This window comes from Vombatus ursinus, unplaced genomic scaffold (assembly GCF_900497805.2).
Source record: "Vombatus ursinus unplaced genomic scaffold, bare-nosed wombat genome assembly UNPS02011353.1, whole genome shotgun sequence".
Taxonomy (NCBI): domain Eukaryota; kingdom Metazoa; phylum Chordata; class Mammalia; order Diprotodontia; family Vombatidae; genus Vombatus; species Vombatus ursinus.
The window spans coordinates 1,640,310-1,665,379 of NW_020951131.1; the positions used below are offsets into that span (position 1 = coordinate 1,640,310).

At 43.4% G+C, this 25,070-nt stretch overlaps 1 protein-coding gene across 3 annotated transcripts in view; it reads left to right on the forward strand.

The window, feature by feature from the left end:
• Positions 1-25,070, forward strand: part of ADAM12 (ADAM metallopeptidase domain 12) — a 374,850-nt gene that overhangs the window by 12,195 nt on the left and 337,585 nt on the right. For all 3 annotated transcript variants that reach the window (XR_003568576.1, XM_027855904.1, XM_027855905.1), the window contains exon 2: positions 24,789-24,925. Coding sequence is in view for 2 of the 3 variants with exons in the window: in XM_027855904.1 (XP_027711705.1) it covers positions 24,789-24,925 (137 nt within the window). In the remaining variant the exon portion in view is untranslated. The remainder of the gene's footprint in view (positions 1-24,788; positions 24,926-25,070) is intronic.

A 25,070-nucleotide genomic window follows, 5' to 3' on the forward strand; every position in this document is an offset into this window, starting at 1 on the left:
GATTCTTTTTTGTTTGCTCATTTTTCCAGCCTACTTCCAAACTTTGGACCTTATGTTAGGGATAAGCTCTGTACACTACTGGAAGAAGTGTCTGGACTGTTTCTGCTGTTGCTTTCCCAAGGTGTTGAGTGTTAAATTATTCCAGGACCTCAGGGATAGCTCGGGCTGAGGACCTGCAAACTTTCTTGCTCCTAGAGTAAGTATGCTGATTCAGGTCAAAGTCTGAGCTTTGAAAGTTCCTGACATGGGTTTAAGTCTGAGCAATACAACTGTGGGCTTGCTCCAGCTAGCGCTCTATTAGACTGCTGCTGGAGTCAGTCATGTTAGCCAGTTGAAAAGCTCTGCCAGTTCAGATAAACAAAGCTGCAGGTTCCCCTTTGATCTGGGAGTGTTCCGCTGGTTATTCTGTTGGAGGCTTCAGACTGGGCTGAGAGCTACTCTGCTCCTAAGATCCAGGTCACAGTTTGGCCACGTGTTTGTGAATGCCTTCCTTGCCTGGTATATAGTTTGGGGCCAACAGCCACTCCTTACCTCTGAATATCATTCCTAAGAGCTGGTTCTCTAGATCTGTGCTGCGGAACTAGGTAGTGAGTAACAGCTGCCAATTTACAACTATTCCTAAACCCTGCTTTGTTGAGCCCCCTATGTTGGATCTGAGGCCACTTCTTGACCTGGTGCACAGCTCTCTCTACTAGTATGTTGTGCATAACTGTTATACCATCCAGTGTCCACAGACCTCTCTGTCTCCCTATGCTGAACTGGACTGGAAAAATGGCTCATTATGATTATCTCTTGGCCTTCCCAGGCATGACTTGGTCTGGTGCACTGTTTAGATATGTTTGAAGAGACTGGGGGTGGGGGGAGGCTTGATTATACTTCTTACTACTACACCATCGTGGCTTAACCTCCTCGGCTTCTCCTTGGCTCATTTTCCTCTTTTTTATGTATTTTAAATATTTTACCAATGTCCTTTTGTCTTTTTTATGCCTTTCTATTATTTCCCACCAACTTACCCCCCCACCATAAAGCAATATACGTCCTTATTATGAGAAAGCATAGTCAAGTAAAACAAATCAACCCGTTGGCTGCATCAGAAAATGTGTGTCTCATTCTGTACCTTCTTCTGGGAGGTGGGAGGCATGATTCAGCCACTTTATTTTCGAGAAGAGTTTGGAAAGAGCTTTGCCTGAGTTTGACACCTATTTAATTCCATCAGAGAAACTTGCTCTTTACAGAAATCCCAGGGTGGCTTGTTTGGCAAAGGTGCATGATCCCCCCTTCATTTTTCTCTTCTTTGAATCTAGATTTCCATCTGTTGGGATGACTTGGGGTCATATTCACACAGGCAGTCAGCTTGCCAGAACTGGTCTAGTTTCACTCATTTTCATCAGCTTTGTTGGCAGCCTCTCCATTTCCTTCCTCAGTATGCCTTTCCCAAGGTCCCAACTAGTCTGACTGTAACCGTGAAATGACTCTGCTTTGGAAACACCCCTGCAAGTGAGGAGAGGTGGGTTTGCTGGCTCTTGACCCATCCAGAAACTCCTCGAGCTGTCTGGTCTCCTCGCTGCCCCTCCCATCTGAGCTAATATGGCAGCAAACAAACATTTCCTAGCCTGTTAACCGTGGCTGGATCGTACGCACACAGTCAGGGAAAACTGGATGCAAAACTGGGCAGAGAAGATTGTCAGCTGGTTAATTCTGGAGAAAGCTTGTTAATGGAAACTAAGGAGCCGGCCACCATTAGGAAACATTCCCACCAAATACATGCAAAAGAGCGGATTCTGATGGTATTCAAAAAGTCGTCTGCCGTTTGACATTTCTTCTTGATCAATGGAAGACTGTTGACTTTCCAATGTAAAAACAGCTCATGTGGGGGACACTGCCTGAGAAAGATGAACTTGTCTCCAGAATATTGGGGCACCCAAGTGGTTCTGGGAATTTTGATGGAAATGTGCAAAACATCCTTGATCTTGTTTTCATGGCACACTGAATGACAGGAAGGACTGATATTGGTGGGGGTAGTCCTCATTCCTCAATGTGGTATTTCACCTCCTACCCAAACAGCAATTCAATAGAGCTTGGTTGCCAGCACGAACTTCTAATGTTTGTAATTGAGATTCACTTCTAAATTGAAAATAGTAACAGTAGACATGTTTTCGTAAGAGATAAAATCTAAGAAATTATAATGACATAATTTTCTTTTCAAATGGCAACCCAGAATCTGTTCTACCCTGAGAGGTCAATATAAGTTTAATTACATGAGCATGGATAAGAATCTTCTTTGAAAGGAATGATAGTAATTGAATTTTTATTTTAATAGCAAGGCTGCTAGCTGCTGGACCTAGAACTGGTCCACGAGCTATAAAGTGCCATCACCTTTGAAAGGAAAACTCTGCTGTGGGGTATGCTTCTATTTCTTCCTGAAGTTTACATGTATGTGAAACTCCTTCTAGCAACCCTCATTGTGGTCATTCATTGGAACGTCCTTAAAAAGAAGAGTGGTCCTTTATTCAACAAAAATTATTTTTCAGAGAGTATTGTGGAGGTAAGCTGGGAACAGTGGTAAGGGTACTGAAGGACCTGGGTTCAAATTCTGCTTCCCTTTATTTGATGGGGTCAAGTCACTTTCCCTTGGTCAGACTCAGTTTCTTTATGTGTGATGTGAGAAATTTAGAATAGGAGAGGAAGGAAATAAGAATTTATATAGCACCTACTATGTGCCAGAAACTGTGCTAAACACTTGGCAATTATTTTTTGATTTGATTATTACAACAACCCCGGGAAGTAGGTAGTATTATTATCCCTGTTTTGCAAATGAGGAAACTGAGGCAATTAGGGATTAAGAAATATACTCAGAGTCTCACAACTAGTACATGTCTGAGGCCAAATCTGAACTCAGGTCTTCCTGACTCTAGGCCCAGTGCTCTGTGCACTCTGACACCCTCTGATGGCCACCTAGGTTTAGACTAGCTTGGTCACTAAGGTTTATTCCTAGTTCTAATTCCTAGGAATGATTTCGATCCCTTGTATTATTTATCTCACTTGGAGAGATTAGTGGATAGAGAGCTAGTCTTCGAGTAGGGTTCTCGTTCTTTCCCAGTCACTCAGTAGCTCCTTACCTGCACTCTCCATTGCCCATGACCCCCAATCCCTGGACCCCAATCTCCTCAGCACTAGCTGCTCTCTCCCCTTCTTCCTGTCTTGACCCCTTGGTGAACCAACTCAACTCTACATTGTTTTCCCCTTTGGAGTCCCTCCATCCCTTATCATATCACCAATTATGCCTCAGCTGCCGATCACGCCCACCACTTGTCACCTTCTCACCTGCTTGTAGCCTGCTAAATGAAGACGGAAAAAATCACTCAAACATTGTCACTGCGTCTACTACAAATCTGTCACACAACCTCAACCGGGCCCTCACTGCTGCCAGGCAAATCCTACCCTATCTCCCTTATCGACCCATTGTCCCGCTCTCCATAGTGGCTCTTCTAGACCTTTTTCTGTCCCCTCAAACCTCCCACGACTTCTCCATCCCCACCTTCTCAGCAAGAGCTTTGCCTCATAACTTACGGAAGAAAAGTGGCCATTCACTCTGAGCTCCCTCCTCTCCCCTCTTCCTCATATCCCATCACGCAGGTGCTTTCTGCCTCCTCTCCTCCTTCACCCCTGTCTCACATAACAAAGTGGCCTCACTCTTGACCAAGGCCGGCCCTTCTACTGTCTCCTCCGACACATTGCCCCCTCTGTCATCCTTTATCTTCGGTTGCTCCCTGTCTACAGGCTCATCCCCTATTGCCTACAAACATGCCCATGACGCCCCCATTCTCTAAAAGCCTTCGCTGGATCCTTCCATCCACACTGCCGCCCTCTATCTCTTCTGCCCTTTGTAGCTAAATTCCTCACAAAGGGGTCTACGAGAGATGCCTTTACCTTCTCTCCTCCCACTCGCTTCTTAACCCCTTACAATTCAGCTTCCGACCTTAACACACCACTGAGACTGCCCTCTCCGAAGTTACTGATGATCTCCTAGATGCTAAATCCAGTGACCTTTTCTCCATCTTCATTCTCCTTGCCCTCTCTGCCGCCTTGGATGCTGCTGAGCACCCTCTCCTCCCTGATGCTCTCTTCTCTCTAGGGTTTTAGGATACCCCCTCTCTCCTGGTTCTCTTCTTACCTTTACTGGATCCTCTTCCAGAGAACACCCTCTAACCTTGGGTGTCCCTCAGGGCTCTGTGCTTGTCCCTCTTCTCTCCTCCCTACTTCACTTGGTGATCTCATTAGTTCCCATGGATTTAATTACAGTCTCTATGCTGATGATTATCTGATCTACCTATCCTGCCCCAATCTCTCTGCTGCCCTCCAATCTCAAAATTCCAATGGTCTCAAAGACATCTCAGACTGGATGTCCAGTAGACATCTTAAACTCAACATGTCCAAAGCAGAGCTCATCCTCTTTCCTCCCTCCTTCCCTATTACTATGAAGGGCTGCCCCATCCTCCCGGTCCCTGAGGCTCACAGTCTAGGAGTCACCCTGGTGCAGGCCCTCATCACCTCATGTCTGGACTATTGCAATAGCTGGTGCTGGGTCCACCTGCCTCAAGTCTCTCCCCACTCCCATCTGTCCTCTGTGAAGCCCTTCAGTGATTTTCTTAAAGCGCAGGTCCAGTCACGTCACCTTCCTACTCCATAGACTCCAGTGGTTCCCTATTGTCTCCAGGACAAATTCCAGAATGTTGTCGGGGGTTCAAAGCCCTTCATGACCCAGCCCCCTCCCACCTTACTCCCTGACACAGACTCTTCAATCCAGTGATCCCAGCTTCTTGGCTGTTCCAGGAAAAAGAAGCTCCATCTCTTGGCTCTGGGCCACACATTCACAGACACACAAACAGGTACACATATATGCACCCACATACACATACCACACACCACATGTACACACAGACATGCGTGCACATACACCCACACATCCGCATCCACAACTTTTGATGAGGGAAGGGACTGAAGTGAATTTTGAGCAGGGGGAAATCAAAAAGCCAGCCAGGGTGGGTATCAGGCTTGTTTTGGTTTGAACTGTGCCAGTATCCAAGGAATGGAGACAGAAGTGGGTAGGTTGTAGGTCTGGCAGTTCAAGATGGGGGAGAGGGCTGGCCATCAACGGGTCAGGAGGCCAGAGGCTTCCAGGGAGACTGGACTATACTTTCAACTCCTCTGTGCTTCCACCCCAACCTCAGCTTGGCTCCAGGCCGGGCCCACCTTGCCTTGCCCTCTCTCCTCTGCTACAGGGAGGCTGTCGACTTGGTCAGGGAGAGTCCTGACTCTTTCCAAGACTGACTAGCCAAGTGGTGGAGGGAGAAGGGCCCTGGGATCTAAGGCAGGAGGGCCTGGAGTAGAGTCTGCCTTGCCATTTACAAGACCTTGGGCAAGTCACTTAATTTCTCTGATCTACTGTTCCCTAATTTGTAAATTGAAGATCATAATAGGTGCATTATCTACTTCACAGAGTAACTGTGAGGATGCGATGGGATAATTCGTGGAGGGGGTACTTGATGAACCAGAAAGCCTCCTATAAATTTAAGCTATTAGCACCTACTGCCTTCTATTTCCAAGGCATCTTGAAAATGTCACGTAATTAATCTACCCAGTATCACAATTCAGTCTGTTGTAATGTGAACCATTATTCTCATTTCCCCAGTTTTTCAGACTAAGGAAATGGTGGTAATAAATTGTTAGTGGAAGTTAAAACCCAAACTTACACCTCCTAAACACAGCTAATAAGGCCTGGCTTATGGGGGTAATTTGTGTCAGAGAAATATGTTTTATCTCCATCGCATAAAGTTGTTTTAAAGCATAAGCCAGAGCTGCATCGGAGAATGTACTAAACAAGACCAGCTATTGAGAGAAGCCGTTTAAAAAATTCCTCTTGTTGGTGTGATGCTGTAAATTCTAAATAGAGTCAGCTCCATCCGATGGGCCTCATGCAGGTGATTGGGAGTACTCGATGGGGCCAGGCCACTGGACCCTTCCTAGGGCACGGACTTAGACCACAGCCATGCTGGGCAGTGGTCAACGGTCACTGGCCAATGGACTGGGCTGTCAGTGTGTACCCATGATACCTCAGAGTCAGTCATCCAGTTGGAGGACATTCGCCATGTTGGTCTCCATATTCCCGGCAAGCAGCACCTTGACTGATGAGATGTAATGAAGGACGGTCAGCTAGGGCTTTGTCCTGAGGGTGGAGTTCAGAGGCTGCCGAGGCGATGATCCCAGGTCCTGCGTCCTCTGCCCTGGCTGCCCCAACGGCTCTGGTACTACTCTGCTCCCTCATTAGCAGCTGCCCATCCTTGGGCAGTGGAGAAAGCAGTGCCGAAACTCGGACCCTCATCATATTCGAATTTCTCATTAAAGCTCGAGGACAACGTGATGGCCCTAATTCACAGAATGGTAGAGCTGAAAGAGACCTTCCAAGTCATACTGTGCCGAGGAGGGAGAGACCTCAGTGTCCATGTGGTCTAAGCCATGCCTGAAATAGAATCTTCTTTTCAACATCCCTGTCCTATGGGCAGCTGGCCTCTCCCTGAAGACTCAGGGGTCTGGCAGCCCCTCCCCCTCCTCCCCTGGCAACCCCTCTCCCTCCTCCCCTGGCAGCCCTTCCCCCTCCTCCCCGGGCAGCCCCTGCCACTTCGGCATGGCTTTCATTATTAGGACATTCTTCCTGACCTCAGACCTCCGTCGGCCCCTTTGCACATTTCCACCCATTGTTCGTGGGGCCAAGCGGAGCAAGCCCCATCCCCCTCCCGGCCCTCTAGTCCAAGGCCTCAGTTTACACGTGAGGACGCAGAATTGGAGAGACTCACTCAGGGATGTGATAGTCATGAATAGCTGAGCTAGAACTGGAACCTGGGTTCTCTGACTCCAGGGTAACAGTCGCTAGCATTCATCCGGCACTTCAAGGCTTGCAGAGGCCTTTGCATATGTCATCTCATTGGACGCTGAGAGGGAGGTGCTATTATTAGTCCCATATTTGGGATGGAGAAATTGAGGGAGAGAGTGACTTGTCTAGGGTCACTTAGCTAGCAAGTGCTTTAGACAGGATTTGAACTCAGTTCTTCCTGACTTGAAAGTCTGGCACTCTATCCAGTGTTCCCCCTCCCTGCTAGCCTTAATTCCCTCATTTTAGCCTTCTTCCTTATCAGGCCTATGGTTGAGTTATAGCTAGGATATCCTGGGCCTTAGGCTAAAAGCAGAGAGAGACCACCCCCAGGGACACTGGCTTTTAAATGACAAAGATATCTATCCAGTGGATAGAGCTCTGGGCCTGGAGTCGGGTAGAGCCAAGTTCAAATCCAGCCTCAGACACTTACTCACTGGGTGACCCTGGGCAAGTCACTTCACCCTGTTTGCCTCAGTTTTCTCATCTGTAAAATGAGCTCGAGCAGAAAACGGCTCCAGTATCTCTGCCAAGAAAACCGCAGAGGGGGTTACAAAGAATTACGACAAGGGTTCAAACGAAAGCCTTAGTAGTGGGTAACCTGGCGCCTGGGGAAGCCTGGGTTTTTGGCCCAGGAACGCTCCGTCCTCCGTTTCAGGGATACTGTCCCCTCATCAGGGAGGTGAAGTCTGGGGAAGGGTCTTAGGTAAGATAAAGCAGCACCCAAGTCGAGGCTGGTCACTGTGCTCGAGGAGGAAGTTTGCGATGCTATCCCTAGATTCCAGCCTTGAATCTCCGATCCAAGGGTACACGGGCGTTAATGGGCTAGAAAAATAAATCTTACCCTTTTCCATATGGAGTCGAGGTTAGTCCAGGAACACAGAGGAAAAGGGCTCTTGATAATTCTATCAATGTGGCCTTAATTTGCACTGATCACATAGAACCAGAAAGCTCTGTGTCCAATTAGAGCCCTCGGTCCTCTCGCTGCCCACCACACAGGCGAGCCCCTCGTTTGACGGATGGAGACCTCACTCTTGTCTTGGCTGCCTCGTGCTCCGGAAGCTTCTGTGGCTCTCTAGTGCCCCTACCCTTCGGGGTTTGAATCCAACCCGTCTTTCCGGGCTGATTGATCTCCTGATACCCTGCACCTGAGCCAAGCTGACCTCCTTGCTGTTCCCCATCTCCCCTCTCTGCACCTTTGCACGTGCTTTCCCCGGGTCCGGAAGACCTTTCTCATCTTCCTCAAAGCCCTGCCAGAAAACACCTTTGTCTTTACATGGTCCATAGCTTGCTCTTATTGATCTGCTTACGTGTTGACTTCTCCCAGCACAGCCTTTGTATCCCCAGTGTCCAGCACAGCGCTCACAGGGTGAGGACCTGGGCTAAAACCCAGCCTTGGATGCTTTTAATCTGTGTGGCCTTGGACAAGTGTCTGCACCTCTCTGAGCCTCAGTTTCCTCATCTGTAAAATGGGAGGGGGTTGGATCAGATGCTTCTGCAGTCCCTCCCTGCTATAAACCTCAGATCCTGTGACCTGGGGTCCTATGTTCTAGTAGGTGTTCAGTGGATGCTTGTCAAGTGAAGGGTGGAGAGAGCCTAGGTCCCTCGCCTTGAAAAGGGCCAGGAATGGTTGGGAGTACAGGAACTGCCCTTCCCGAAGCTTTGGAAGCCAGGGTTTGGGAGGCTGGCTTCCTTTTTGTGCGAAGCACTACTCGCGTATTTGGCTGTCTGTAGGAGCGCTTGGCTACCCATCCTGTGTTTTACAACAGTTGCATAGTTGAGCGGGCACCTCTGGCAGTGGCCCTCGAGTACATACACGCACAGCGCTGGTGCCTCCACCTCATTGCCTGCAGCATCAGCAGCAGCAGCGATCGCTGGGTGGGGAGCCAGCCCGGGCTGAAAGCACCACAGGTATCACTTCTGTCTGCCCAGTATATAAACCATGTGCTAGGGAGATAAATTCCGTTATGAAGTATTTGTGAGGCTGCCTGGGGATTCCAGGCGGTGCCAGACTGTTCTGGGATGAAAGCAAAGAGTAAGGTGGCTCCCCTCTTGAAGGCATTTCCCAGCCCTGCATCACCATGCTGCAGTGTGCTTCCGGAGCCAGAGATTAAGATCATCCCTCTGATTGGGGAGGGACGGTTACCTGGGAGAAAAAGGCTTTTGTTCTTTCAGACTTGTCACTCGCCTGTGCTCTGGGCAGCTCAGTGTACCGGGCACCTTCCTTAGGAGCTGGTGAAATGGGGGTGAGGGTTCTCCTAGAAACTTGAAGCTTGGAACCAAGATCATTTCCAAATGCCACTGACTCTAAGAGCTGTATGACCCTGGGCAAGTCACTTGACCTTGCACAGCCTCAGTTTCCTTATCTGTAAAATGGCAGCCTCTGTGGCTCCTTCCACTTCTAAATCTTCAATTCTGTTGACCTGTGTGGCCATTTAGTGCTGCTTATCTTCAAAGGAAAAATTATATCCCCAGTTGGTTTATGGTTATACAGATTGTGTCCTTGCAAAGGCTCTGGTGGGGAAGGTTGAGAAAGTGAAAGGGTGCATTGGGGTGGAGGCTGGCCATGAAGGCTGAAGTTACTGGGTTTGAACCTCACCTCTGATCTGGAACTAGCTGGGTAACTGGAGGCGAGCTATTTAAACCCCCCTAGCCTAGTTTCTTCTTCTGTGCGACAGGAATGATCATACTTAAAGTGCCTCAAGGTACTTACTTATCTAAAGAGATAAGGTCTGTAAAAGTCTTTGAGATCCTTACCCCCTGCTTGCCCCCAATACAGCAAATCCTCCTTGGTGTCTCTGAGTCCAATTGACTTTTCCAGTTTTGCACCCACTCAGTGTCGGGCAGAAACAGCCTTAGTCAACTGACATTTTTATTGCTTCAGTCACCAGACACAAGTTTCCAGTCCCTGTGATCAAAGGAGATAACGTATAAACAGTGTTTGGAACCAATAGAGTACCAGCTGGCATCATGGCGTCCTGGCAGGGTATATACAGGGTCATGGGATCACTGGATTTAGAGTGGGAAGGACTCTGAGATCACTGAGTTCAACCCCTTCATTTTGCAGAGGTAGAAACTGAGTCCCAGAGAGGTGGAAGGTCCGATGACTCTTTAGTAATAGAATCATGCAGGGCACAACTCTAATGGGTTGGTCTGTCATTAGTTATCCATCCCAAGGTACAGATTGCAACCCCTTCATGCTTGTCAACCCTGTGCCCATCTCATCCACGCTCCCATTAGTTCACTACAAGGGGGTCCCCGCAGTCTTCTGGGCATCTTCCTAAAGTTCTTTTGACATCACAAAATGCCGGTGGAGTACACTGGACATCTTCTGGTGATCCCTCACTCTCACTCTATGATGCTCCACCTTGTGTTCTCTTCAGACCTTTCTTGGATGGCATCCTTTATCCCTCTTGGGCATAACCCTTTGTTTATAATATCCTGCTCTCCCTGACCCCACACTTCTGTGTCACCCTTGGTGTGATCCTTAGCTTCACGTCTTTGGAGACTTGGATTCTAGGATTCCCTAAAGAATACCGATCATGGGGCCCAATAGCTGGGGCTTTGTTTGAGGGAAGAGCTTGGAGTTATTAAGATAACTTTGCCTCTGCTGCGTTCTGGGACCAGCTAACTGTCCCTGTGGTTTCTGTTCCAGATGGGTGAGCTCTGTGGTTGGCCCATCCCACTGCATATCATTCCTTGAAAGGTAGGACAGCAGAGCAGCCTTTGAGGGCTCTCTGATTACTATCATCAAGTGAGGCACAAAACAGGAAGGTGTCCTTCCTCCCACGATAGTGAGGTCCTGCGGATTCTCCTGTTGCAGATGGCGGTGTGATGATTGCCTCAAGCCTTCCCAGAACAAGGCAGTACCTCTTAAGTGAGGACTATAAGTATGCAAATGCATTTTTGATACACTTGATTAAACATTTTAGAGACAGAACTAAGTAATATCAAAATGTTCGCATAGAGCTTTAATTATTGACATTGCCTCGAAACTGTCTGAGAAACACAGATTAAATTCTAACTAGGATGAATTGCAAATCCAGCACTCATTTTACTATAACAACTAAAAGGTATGTGAACGTGTGCCTGAGCCCATGCCCTTATCACATGTCACAGGATGGTGGAAATATCCTAATGGAACTTTGCGTTTTCATCAGCACAGGTCATTCTTCCATCAGTGTAGGCTGAAATCCATCCGCCTCTCAAGATCTGAACTCCAGAGCTAGAAGGGCTTGTAGGGGCCATCTAGACTCCTCCCCTTCACACTGCACAGATGAGGAAACTGAGGCGCAGGAGCTGAGATGACTTGCCCAATGTCACACCAGTAGGAAGCATCCAACGTGGGATTTAAGCCTCCAAAGCCAGCTCCGTCTCCCCTGCACCAAGTCGTCTCTGTCCAGCATTGCACCACGTGGAAAGAGGCACAACGCAGGATTGTGGAAAGAGTAATGCACGTCCAAGTACCCGGGTCAAATCCTGGTGCTCCTGTTTAAAACCTTCATGACCTTTGGCAAGTCACCCTCCCTGGGCCTCAGTCTCCTTATTTGTAAAATGAAGGAGTTGAACTCAAGGGTCTCTGAGGTTCCTTCTGCTCTGATCTCCCCAGCTTCCTCGGAGTCCCAACTAGAATCTCACCTTCTATGGGAAGCCTACCCCAACCCCTCTTAATTCCAATGCCTTCCCACTATTAATGATTTCCTATTTATCCTAGATAGATAGATCTAGATATTTAAATATAGAGAAAGGGACGATCTATAGCTTTGTATATATTTGTTTGCACATTTCTCTCCGTTAGATCGAAAGTTCCTAGAGGGCAAGAACTGTCTTTTGCCTCTTTTTGTCTCTTTATCATTTCCCACTGTGTTTGGTACGTAGTAGGTACTTTTGAAATATTTATCAGTTGAGTTGAATAGATCTGGGATCCTCTGATCCATTACCTGGGCCCAAATCCCGGCTCTATCATATACGACCTGGACAGATCCTCAACTTCAGTTTCCTCATCTGTAAAATGAGAGGGGTCTCACTTCCAACTCTAGAAAGGTGATCCTAGGAGCCTTCTACACATTCTTCTCTATGGAAGACCCTTCCAATGGACCAGAGAGCTTTCTCTCCCTCCCCCATTTCATGGATGCCATTATAAGAGCACTGAGTCCCTTGTCTCATGAAAAGGTGGACCCACTGTCTGTCCTCATTGCCCACCTCTTCAAACATGTCCCTTGCTCCACTTCTTGGGCACTGGCCATCCCTGGAAAGATGTTGCAGCCTTTTTACACTCTCCACAAATCTCTCAGTTGCCCTTGGGTCACCCAGAGGCTTGAGCTGTCAAAGATGGTGGGGGTCTGAGATTCACACTAAGATATCATTGTCTTAGAGAGGCATACCTGGAATAATTTCTGCCCAGTGTAAAACCAATTGATAATGAAATCTAATCAGCTTCTGAACAATTCCTTTTGAAGCTCCTGCAGGGCGATGAGAGGGATCCATTTTCAAGCCCACCTCCCTTATTGTCAGAGGATTCTCTATGCCTGGTCTCTCTTCTAACCTTCCCTAAATCCCCTAACGGCTTGTGTGGACCTCTGTAACCCAGTGCCTTTCAAGGCTTCAGTTGCTGGGGTAAGATTAGAAATTGGACCTGCCAAAGATAAGGACCAGATGACAGCTACTGAGGATGGTCATTGCACAATACCTGACGTTTGGATGATCTATTGGCTGAAGTCAGTAGAGCAATGACTTCATTATCAGCACAGGCTGTTCCAAAGACAGCCTTGGAAACTCAGCTGGCTGGAAAATGGCATTTGATAGCTTCACTCTGCTTCTTGGTGTGGAGTTGAGCAAGCCCACAGAGATGTGGGGAGAGATCCTGATAAGGCAGGAAATTGTTGACAGCAAATTATCTGAAAGTTCCCAAACTAAAATTCCCCACTTTTGATATCTCGGGAGGTCAGATTTACAATAAACAAACTGAAGGCGTAAATGCAATTCTTCAGCCCCTCCTCCCAGAAATACTTGTTGGGGCCAACACTGCTCCAGCTGCCCACTTACGTTGTCCCTCAAATTCGGTCTGTCTGCATGTAGCTTCTTCTCCAAGGCAAGCTTACTCTGATATTTTGATTCTGTAGAATGTCATAGAAACTAGATGATAGCCAGATTTTTAGTGCCAAGACAGGGAGTTCATAGGATCATAGACAGAGTTGGATAGGACCTACCCAGAGGCTAACCTAGATTTGTCCCATTGGAAAAGCAGAATACATTGATGCCCTCTTGTGTCTGAAAACCCTTCCAATGCTGGAAGACGGTTGTCCCTATTTCCCTAAGTCTATTTTCCAGGCTAAACAGCCTGTTTCTTTCCCATCCTCATAAGGAATGGTTTTAGGCCTTCTCATGTCGCTCCTCCCAAGAATATAGTTATCACCTAACTCCAGATGACAGCTCCCGCCGATTTTTAATTTGATAAGTGGGACAGGGAAAGATCAATGAATTTTGGAGTCAAAAGACCTGGTTCAAATCCTGTCTCTGTCACATATTACCCGTGTGACCTTGTGGGACAAGTATTCCATGAGAAGCTTGGACCGTATGGCTTCTGAGATCCGGTTCAGGCCCGAGTCTCTGGGCGGGTCACTTCTGCTCTCAGTGTTCTAGGCGGCTCTCTAAGACTTTCGGCTGCAGAGGAGGTGAAGACCTGCGTGGTGGAGGGAACTTCTTCACCTCGCATCGGCTACATTAGAGATTTAGTCCATGACCCAACTCTCTCCAAGACTTGGACCTCCTGTCTCTGAGTGAATGACTGTGTCAGTCGTCATTTTAAAGGTGCAAAATTTGCTGTTAGGCTCTTGTCGATTTTATACAACAAAACCAAGCCTAAATTGGTTAAACCAAGGCTTCTTCAACCTTATTCGGGTCATGGGCCCTTTTGGCTGCCTGTCTGGGAAAGCCTGTGCATTCCCATTGGATTGTGAGCTCGTTGAGGGCAAGGACTGTCTTGTGCCTTCTTTCTGTGTGTCTCCAGTGCTTAGCACGGTGCCTGGCACGTAACAGATGGTTAATAAATGTTTGTTGATTGACTGACTAAATTCATAAAATAAAATACGGAGGATTATCAAGGAAAACATTTCCTTTGTAATAAAATAAATAAAAGTGTGCTTTTTTTTCCATCCAGGTTTACAGACCCTCTCCTTCCTAATCTGTCCATTGACTCCAGATTAAGAACGCCTGGGTTAAATAAAATTCATTGATCCAGCAGATATTTGTGAATTGTCTATTCTATGCAAAGTCCCATGCCCGGTACTGGGAGCTACAAACACACAATGCCCAAAGAGCTGATTTGGAAAGATTATAATAGTAACTCATAATTCTTGAGTGCCTTTGTCTTTTAATTTTTTTCAAATTTATTATGTATTTTAAAAAATTATTTTCTTTTTAAATTTTGAGTTCCAAATTCTCTCTCTCACTCCAACCCCCTCCTACATCCACTGAGAAGGCAAGTAATATGATATCAATTATACATGTGAAACTGTGCAGAACATTTTTCCATATAAGCCATATTTCTAAAAGAAAGCAAGAAAAATAAAGAAAGTCAGGAAAATTATACGTGAATTTGTGATCAGATTTCATCAGTTCTCTCTCTGGAGGTGGATAGCATTTTTTCATCATGAGTCCTTTGGAATTGTCTTGGATCATTGTATTGATCTGAGTAGCCAAGACTTTCACAGTTAATCATTACAGCATTGCTGTTACTGTGCACCATGATCTCCTGGTACTTCTTGCTTCACTTTGCCTCAGTTCAAATCTTGCCATGTTTTTCTGAAGCCATCACCCTCATCATTTCTAATAACACAATAGTATTCCATCACAGTCACATACCACAACTTGTTCAGCCATTCCCCAATTGATGGGTATCCCCTTAATTTCTAATTCTTTGTCACCACAGAAAGATCTGCTATGAATATTTTTGTACAAATAGGTCCTTTTTCTTTGTCTTTGATCTCTTTGGGATGCAGACCTAATAGTGGTATTGCTCAGTCAAAGGATATGCACAGTTTTATAGCCCTTTGGGCATAGTTCCAAATTGTTCTCCAGAATGGTTGGACCAGTTCACTACTCCACCAGTAGTTCATTAGTATACCTATTTTCCCCTCATCCTCTCCATTTGTGGCAGGTATAAGGTGATACCTCAGAGTTGTTTTAATTTGCATTTCTCTAATCAATAGTGATTTAGAATATTTTTTCATATGACTAGAGAGAGCTTTGATTTCTTCTTCTGAAATATACCTAGTTATATTCTTTGGCCACTTATCAATTGGGGAATGGCTCTTATTTTTATACATTTGATTCAGTTCTATACTCAATATATATTTGAGAAATGAGGTCTTTATCAAAAAAACTTACTGTAAAAAATTTTAATATTTCATTGTCTATGATAACTTTAAGCAAAATGTAGTTTCCTTGATTGTTCCTTTTAATTAGGCCCATTTTTGCTTTCTCTTTGTCTGAGATCAAATAGCGAGTTCTTATCCCAGACGCTGGAGGGAGTCTTTGGGTTTACCAAACAGTGGATTACTATAAGTCATTTACTATTGTGTTTTGTGTACCTAATCTATTTCACTGATCTACCACTCTATTTCTTAGCCAGTAACAAATAGTTTTGATGATTGCTGCTTTGTAATATAGTTTTAGATCTGGTATGGCTAGGCTACTTTCCATTGCATGTTTTTCACTGATTCCCTTACTATCCTTGAGCTTTTGTTCTTCCAGATGAATTTTGTTCTTATTTTTTCTAGCTCCACAAAATAATTTTTGATAGTTTGATTGGATATGGCACTGAATAAGTAAATCAATTTAGGTAGAATTGTCATTTTTATTATATTAGCCCAGCCTACCCATGAATGATTGATATTTTTTCCAGTTGTTTAGATCTGATTTTATTTGTGTGGAATGTGCTCTGTAATTGTGTTCACATAGTTCCTGGGATTGTCTTGGCAGGTAGACTCCCAAATATTTCATATTGTCTACAGTTATTTTAAATGGAATTTCTCTTTCTATCTCTTGTTGCTAGTCTTTATTGGTAATATGTAGAAATGCTGATGATTTATGTGGGTTTATTTTATATCCTGTAATTTTGCTAAAGTTGTTAATTATTTCATGTAGTTTTTTAGTTGATTCTCTAGGATTCTCTAAGTATACCATCATATCATCTGCAAAGCATGATAGCTTTTGTTTCCTCATTGCCAATTTTGATTCTTACAATTTCTTTTTCTTCTCTTGTTGCTAAAGCTAACACCTCTAGTATAATATTGAAGAATAGTGGCGATAATAGGCATCTTTGTTTTACCTCTGATTTTATTGGGAAAGCTTCTAGCTTATCCCCATTACAGATAATGCTTGCTGATGGTTTTAGATAGATACAACTTATTTTAAGGAAAGCTCCGTTTATTCCTATGATCTCTAGTGTGTTTAATAGGAATGGGTATTGTATTTTTAAAAAGCATTTTCTGCATCTATTGAGATAATCATGTGCTTTCTGTTGGTTTTGTTATTGATATTGTGCTGATAGTTTTCCTAATATTGAACCAGCTCTGCATTCCTGGCATAAATCCAACCCGGTCATCGTATATTATTTTTGTGATAAATTATTGTAATCGCTTTGCTAATATTTTATTTAAATTTTTGCATCAATATTCATTAGGGAAATTGGTCTATAATTTTCTTTCTCTGTTTTAACTCTTCCTGGTTAAAGTATCAGCACCATATTTGTGTCATAAAAGGAATTTGGTGGAACTCCTTCTTCACCTAATTTTCCAAATATTTTATATAGTATTAGAATTAATTAATCTTTAAATGTTTGGTAGAGTTCACTTGTAAATCCATCTGGCTCTGGAGGTTTTTTCTTAGGGAGTTCATTGATGGCTTGTTTAATTTCTTTTTCTGAAATAGGGTTATTAAACATTTTATTTCCTCTTCTCTTAATCAGGGTAATTTATATTTTGTAAATATTCATCCATTTCACTTAGATTGTTAGATTTATTGGCATACAGTTGGGCAAAATAGCTCATAATTATTGCTTTAATTTCTTCTTCATTGGCGGTGAATTCACCTTTCTCATTTTTGATACTGATAATATGGTTTTCCTCTTTCTTTTTTTTGATCATATTAACCAAAATTTTATCTATTTTATTGTTTTTTTTTCATAAAACCAGCTTAGTTTTATTTATTAATTCAATAATTTTCTTTTAATTTTATTCACCTCTCCTTTGATTTTCAGAATTTCTAATTTCATTTTTAACTGGGGATTTTTAATTTGTTCTTTTTCTAAAGTTCTTTTAGTTGCATGTCCAATTCATTGATCTGTTCTACTTTGCTGACATAAGCATTTAGAGGTATGTAATTTCCCTTAATTAGTCATTGGCTGCATCCCATAAATTTTGGTATGCTGTCTCATGATTGTCATTCTCTTCAATAAAATTATTAATTGTTTCAATGATTTGTTGTTTGACCAGCTCCTTCTTTAGGATTAGATTATTTAGTTTCCAATTGATTTTTAATCTATCTTTCCATGGCCCTTTATTACATGTAATTTTTCATTGTTAGTCATCTTGACTTTTGTCATACCGCTGGACTTTGATGACTCTGGAAGAGAGAGAGTGAGGCTGATGACTTTGTGCAGTTTCGCCTCACTCAAATCCATTCACTTGGACGTCAAGACATCAGACTTGTGATGTCTTTGGTTCTCTTTGAAAACAAAAGACAAACAACAGTAATTTGTATTACACTTACTTATTTTCCTCATGTAGTTGAAAGAGCTCTGAGTCTTGAACCCAAGCACCTCTAGTCAAATCTTGACTTTGTCACCTACTAATTTGTGCCAAGTTGAGTGAGTTACTTAATCTCTGGACCTCAATGTCCACATCTGTAAAATGGGGTTAGACAAGATGACAACTCTAAAACTGTGATGCTGCTCACTACGTAGGGGACCTTGAACAAGTTACTTAGCTGCTCTGAGCTTCAGTTGCCTCATTTGTAAAATGAGGAGGTTAGGCTAGCTGACTTCTCAAGGTCCTTCTAGGTCTTGATCCCATGAGCCGCCTTATTCATTTGAATGAGCACCGGAGATACTGGGCAGGTCCCTTTCTCATCTTCTTCAAGGGAACCCTCACTGCCGTCCCTTCTGGTCACTTTAGACTTCATTAAACAATTGAATTTCCGGAGCCTGTCCATGATTTTAAACCTTAATTAACCTTTTCTGATTTTGTACTTTTCTTTACCAATCATCTCTCTTACCTCTTTATATATTTCTACTTGAGTAACTGACAAAGAAATAGATTGAAAACTTGACAATGTTATCTTGCTGAGATCCAGATATGAATCTGAAAAAGGGGGGATTTAAAAAACGTTTTGTTCTCAGCTGGCCTGTCTTTATCCTGGAACTGCCCTGAAAAGATAAGCTCCTTTGTCAGGTCCACAGGACTTCTATCCAGGGCTCAGCCAGATCATTTGGATGAGATAAATGAGTATTCCAGGCCACCCTTTTTTTTCAGTGATTTAAAGGCAATTTGCAATTTAGAGTAAATATCTTCATGATTCTCTTCCAGTCTTGAAGAGATGCTGGCCTTCTGTAGGGAAAGCTAGCCATGAGCCCTTTCCCTCCCTTCCTTCTGTCCAACTCTTTCTTGGCTCTTTGAATGGACCCCACATCCTGTTCAACAGCATGTATGTGTTTTGTTGTGAATTATTTCCTCTTCAAGTCTTCCTAAGTTGATGGGTGATTTTGTCCTCCCTGGTTATCTATCTCCTGGTCATGTGTTCCTCGATGGCCTACTGAAATCCACCGAGGTTTGACTTAGCAGGATGTAGGCAGAAACAGAAACTCTATTATTTTCTTATTATTAGGTTATTTAGGTTTATATTTTTTACCTGAGTACTAAACACGGGCCTGTCCTCAGAGGTTTCATGGAATTGGGACTGAGATACAATTAAGGTGAACAAAGCAAAAACAAGGGACAGAAATCACTCCCTCTCTCTCACAGTGGGTTTGGTGTCAGAGGACCTAGGTTCAAAATCTGCTTCTGCTAATTCACGTCTCCACATGTCATTCTGTTCATCTGTAAAATGATGAGCTTGGTCTAGATGGCCTCTAAGGCATCTCTGGCTCCAGATGAATGATCCTTAGGAGATACTCCCCATTTGCTTGGGTAGAGGCATTGAACTGAGAAGTCCTGGAAAGGAAACTGGGAAGGAGCAGGATGGTAGATAGTGGGTGCTCCAAGACCCTACAGTCTAGATGGAAAGTGAATCAGGGTACAGACATATTAGGAAAATTAATTGTTCAAATTTCATGATGAAGGGAAAGTGAAAACAACAACAAAAACAACAGGGAAATGAGATGAGAACCAATAGAGAAATCTATAAAAGATCCAGCAATTATTAGAAATTAGGATGTAAGGAAGATCTGGGCTATGGTTATCTATAGGGTCCAAATGTAAACTTACAGTCATTCCCAAGGTCAACACCCCAGCCCCCCTCCCACTTTCCAGTTGTTTTGCAACACCCCAAGAGGCAAACAGCCTTGTGCTTTCCCTCCTGGCCTGGCTCAGTTCCGTCTAAAGAGAGGAAGGATAGTGAAATAGACTCAAGCTTTCTGTAAAAAAGATAGAGCTGATTGTTCCAAAAGACATCAATGTTAGAAATAAAAATATTTAAAAGGCTGTTTCCTTTATGAAGCTTAAAGAGTATAACATTAAAAAAAATCAGAAGTGCAAAAAGAGGCTATTTCTGTAAATGTGTACAAAGTGGACCTCTACTGCTAATGTAAACTGTTACTGTCTTTATTGAGCCAACTGGGTTCTGTTGGTGCCCAAATATTATAAAATATAAAATGTATGCAAACTGTATATTTTATCAGGCCATATTTTCTTTTGTTTGCCTGGTTATCCAGGACTACGTACAAATCATTCAAGATTTGCTTTTATGGTTTGTCACTAAGATGACTCTATAAAAGAAACCCTGATATCTCCCAGCTGTGTGGAATCCGTTCTGTCTAGCCATGGTGCACAAATAACATTTTTATTTGCATGATGTTAAAGAAATACTCAGCATATAAATACATAAGCAAACCTTATTACAAAGGGGATTGTGATGGCAAACACCTCTGGGAGGATATTGCACCACTTCTGATGCCTGAGAACTCAGACATGGCTTCATGATCTGTGCACATTGAGGATAAAGACAGAGCTCCCCCTGACTCAGTCTTTAAAAGGGTTGTGTAAAGTCTGACAAAGATCATCACCGTCTCCCATCTACTCACTAAGTCCTCTGTGACTATTCAGAGACAAAAGCATCTTTCAAGATCTTAGGTCTGGAGCTACAGAAGACTTCCAAGGCCATCTAGGGAAACCTCTTTCATTTTACGAGGAGGCAACTAAGTCCTAGAGAGGTTAAGTGACTTGCCCAGGATCTCAGAGACAGTGAGTGGCAGAGGCAGAATTCAAACCCAAGTTCTCTGACTCTAGCTAATCTCAGTGCTCTTTCCACTGTATAAGCCTTAAATGGGAGCAGAGAGGGCAGTGATCACTGTGTTGCTTTTCTTTGTTCCTTTGGCACAGAGACCAGTCAGTGTCTGGCACATACTAAGTGCTTAATGGATGCCTGTTGGTTGACTCAAATATGTTATTTGTTGTGTCCATAGGGCACCAGATCATATAGCCAAAGTGTTCGGTCATCTGCATGTTTTGTCTATATGGTTCTAAATATTTGGATATTTGTACATGATTTACAGCAATCAGGGAAACAACTGGTTAACAGACTTCTTTCGTCCTTGGCATTGGGTATGCAGATGCAGCTTTAATTTCAATCCAATAAAACTCACTTAAACTTCACCGTGAACTGCTAGCACAGAGAAGAATGCAGACAAGATTTAGGGGCTCTTCAGACTGACTTTGGATTTGAGTATCCTTTGGGAATACTCACTCTACTGTAGAACCGTCTGCTTCTCACAAAGTCTATGAGTGGTCCATCACGAAATCTCTGTGCAGAAAAGAAGGCTTTGGGGGCTAGCGAGCGTAGCCTTTACCTGATTGATTTTGAGTCAGACCCCCAAAATTATGAAGACCAGCTGAAGAAAAGAAACTCAGAGCTGGGATCATCCTTTACCTTATAGGATAGAATAGGAAGTGATGGAGCTGGTTTAAAGGATGATGAGGGCCCAGACGTGGCCAACACCCTTTACATTTGAGTAAGAATGGGAATTCTTATTTCATAGGAGGTGAGGAGGTGCATGATCCTAGCAACGACAAAAAGAACACAAACATGAATATTGGAAGTTTCTAAGTATGATGACCAGAGACAGGAGAAAGCTAGAAGTCAAGTGCTACTCATATACTCATCCATGTATATGTATATGCAAATGTATGGGTGAATAAGTATATATACATACGTGTGTGTATATGTGCATGTATACACACATGTGTGATGATGAGTGAGTACTATCAAGCCTCTTCCTCATAAATGCAAGCTATCACCTTTTTCAGTGCACAGCCACCAGAGCTATGGGTACACCATAACCCACAGAGGGCACAAACCAAAGCCGGAGTGCTAAACTTGTCTATTCTTTTGCCTACCTGTGTCTCGTGCTGATTCAAAGCCTATTGCCCAAGACAACTCTGACTTAGAGTTAGAAAATGCTTGGTTTTTTTTTGTGTTGGTTTTTTTTTTTTTTTGGTAATTTTCTAACATCATTGTTTTGTACGTAGATCAGCATTAAGAACTTCCAGCTTCAAAAGATACAATATTCTCTTGACCAATGTTATTTTTTACTGTTTCAACCTTAGTCATGAAAGGGGCAGTCTTTGCACCGATTGCCTCACAATGTATGTTAAAATTTTAATGTCTGTCAGCATCTGTGACATATAGTTCATAATACAAAAATTGATCCTATTTCTATGCTGATGAAATGGCAAAAAGAAGAAAAAGAAAATGCTTGTTAACTTTCACTTAAGCACTGATAAGGCTTATCTGCTCCCAAAAATCTGTTTTGAGAACTGACAAAAGATCTCAGCAAAAGCTCTGTTTTGAAGACTAGAAAGACCTCAGGTAATATCCAGTCCAACCTTCTCATTTTACAGAAGAGGAAACTGAGGCTTAGAAAGTAGAAATAGTACCTCAAAGTACAATAGGCTCATAGATGTTGAGCTTGAAGGGGTTTTAAAGATGGTCTGGTTTAGCCCTCTCATTTTACAGGTGAGGAACTTAAATTCAGTGACATTAGATGTCCTGCCTAAGGTCACACAGGTCCTAAGAGACAGAGTGTAGAGACAAGTCTTCAGACTTGAAATTCAGTGTTCTTTTTATTAAACTAAGTTGTCTCCTAAGTATGCAAATACTAAGTGACCGAGAGAGGATTTGAACCCAGGATCTCGGACTCTAAATCTAGTATTCTTTCTAGCTTTCCACATGGCAGGAGTCTATAGATAAGAGGGAAATTCAGATAAATCTGTTTAAAACTGACAATTTGTTACTCTCGATTTTCAGTCTTCATAATCATTTAGTTTGATTAATGTGTTACCTCTGTAACCAAAGATTCCTCTTTAAGCATCCCGTACAGAAAGTTTCCAAAGGGTGAATGGATGAGTGGTCTGCCCTTTGGGTTACGTGGCCCTAGTTCTGTCTTAGGACTCCGTTTTTTTTCTATTTCTGGACACTTCTTAGGAGACATGCTATGCCTAGCCTGAGTTTCTGGAGAGACAATTAATTTCAGACCGCCAACAGTTTTGAGTATTAATCCTTTGTAAAATCTTCATCTAACTTGTTAAACTGAATATAACTGCAGACTTCCACCAAAAGAATGATACAATGGTGTGGCTTTAAAAGTATTCAGGGACCTGTAAAATGTCTAGGATTAAAATTTCAATACCATTTGTGCCCAATAAATGTGCAGTCCTTAGTAACTTAAAACTGCATGATTATGAGTCAGACCCAAAAAATTATGAGGACCAGCTGAAGAAATGGAGCTTGCAGAGGAGGAAGTCTGGGATCATCCTTCACCTTATGGGATAGAATAGGATATAATGAAAAAGCCAGGAGCTGACCTCATCAGCAGAATTTGTTTAAAAGCTAGAACTGGATTTGTTTAAGAAAAAAAGATAGGGGCACTCTGGAGGAAAGAAAAAGGTTACGATGACATTTGGGCCATTTTTATGGAGATGGGGTTAAATGGAGGGTGTCTTTATAGGTAAAGACTGAATTCGACAGACAGCTGGGGCAGCAGAAGACAGCGTCCCACTGGGTGGACCACATGCTCTTTCCGAGACTGGCCTGGTCCGTCTGAGCAGCCAAGACTGAGGATGTGAACAGACTCACCCTGAATTTAAGTGACTCATTGAAGCAGCTCAAATTAGTCTCAGTAAAGTGTGGCCAAAGGGAATTAGCTTAATATTGGCTGCCTGCTGCCCAGAGGGGAAAATGTACATTCCTGGCCTGCCTTTCTACCCAGCCTGTCCCACCGTGGTTCCTTCTTATCTTTCCAGGGCTGGTGATCACAACGCCCCTCCTTGCCCTCTACATTCCTACCACCTTGGCCCACTGGATGATTTTTTAAGCTTGAATTTAACTTTGTTTTTCAATTAATAAGCATATATTTGCTCTCCCATCCTACCTCTTCATTAAAAATAAGAAGAAAAGAATGCTTGTAACAAATATACATATTCAACCAAAACAAATTCCACATAGGCCATGCAAAAAAAAAAAAAAAGGTATGTTTCCTTCTCTATCTTGAGTCTGCTGCCTCTCTCGGGAGGTGGATGGGTGGCATACCTCATCATTGGTCCTCTGGAAACATGGCTTGTCATTGCACTGATCAGAGTTCTTAGGTCTTTACAAATGTTGCTGTTGTTATGCAAATTGCTCTCCTGGTTCTGCTCACTTCCTTCTGCATCAGTTCATACAAGTCTATGAGGTTTCTCTGAAACCATCCCTTTTGTCATTCCTTATAGTGCAATAGTATTCCGTTACATTCATACTACATTATGGGATCGGCCATTCCTTAACTGAAAGGCATCTCCCCAGTTTCTAGTTCTTTCTTACCACAAAAAGAGCTGATGGGAGCAAGTAGGTGGCGCAGTGGTTAGAGCACCGGCCCTGAAGTCAGGAGGGCCTGAGTTCAAATCCAGCCTCAGACCAAACACGTGACACTTACTAGCTGTGTGACCCTGGGCAAGTCACTTAACCCCAATTGCCTTAAAAAAAAAAAGAGCTGATGTGAATATTTTTGTCCACATAGGTCCTTTTCCTCTTTCTTTTATTTCTTCAGGGTAGAGGGCTAGTAGATATATTGCTAGGTGAAGAGGTGTGTGCAGTTTAGTGATCTGGAAGGCATAGTCCCCTTCCCTGTCCCACATCTACACATTTGTGTGAGCTGTCCCTCATGCTGGAGCACACTTCCTCCTTGTCTTCCCTTCCTTCAAGGCCCAGCTTAGGGACTATGGAGGAGGCAAGGGTAGGTTCAGAGGAATGAACACTGGATTTGGAGCCAGAAGACTGGAGTTGAAATCCCAGAAATGCCATTTTAAGGCAAGTAACCTAATGCTTCTGGACATCAGTTTCCTTTTCTGTAAAATAAGGAGGCTGGATTTCCTTCTAGTTCTAATTTTACAAATTTTGTATGTGTGTGTGTGTGTGTGTGTGTGTATATGAATATGTTCATATGCATATGTACATGTGTGTATGTATATATGCATATATATAGGTATAGGTATATGTGTATATATACGCACACATATATATGGGAAACCAAGTCATTTCAGTAATATGCCTATGCTGGACCCTTCTCCACTAAGATATAAACCTGCGGGCTGTTTGTCTTTGACTGCAGGTGTGATTGTGGGGGGCCTCTTGGGAGCCTCTGAACCGCCAACAAGAACCAGGGACCATCCTGGCAGGTACAAGATCGTCAGCCCCTCCCTTCTGAATGGAGAGCCATGGAGTCCACTCAGTAGCATCCCACCTAAGGTCAGTTCTAAATATTTTCTGAATTTTTCAATTGACCTTACTGTACATTTTAGAATACCAACTTTACATTGTTCCTATTTAATATCGTTTTCCCTGGCTGTGATGAATTTACACATGTGAAATGAAGGCTTTGTTTGGAAGAAGA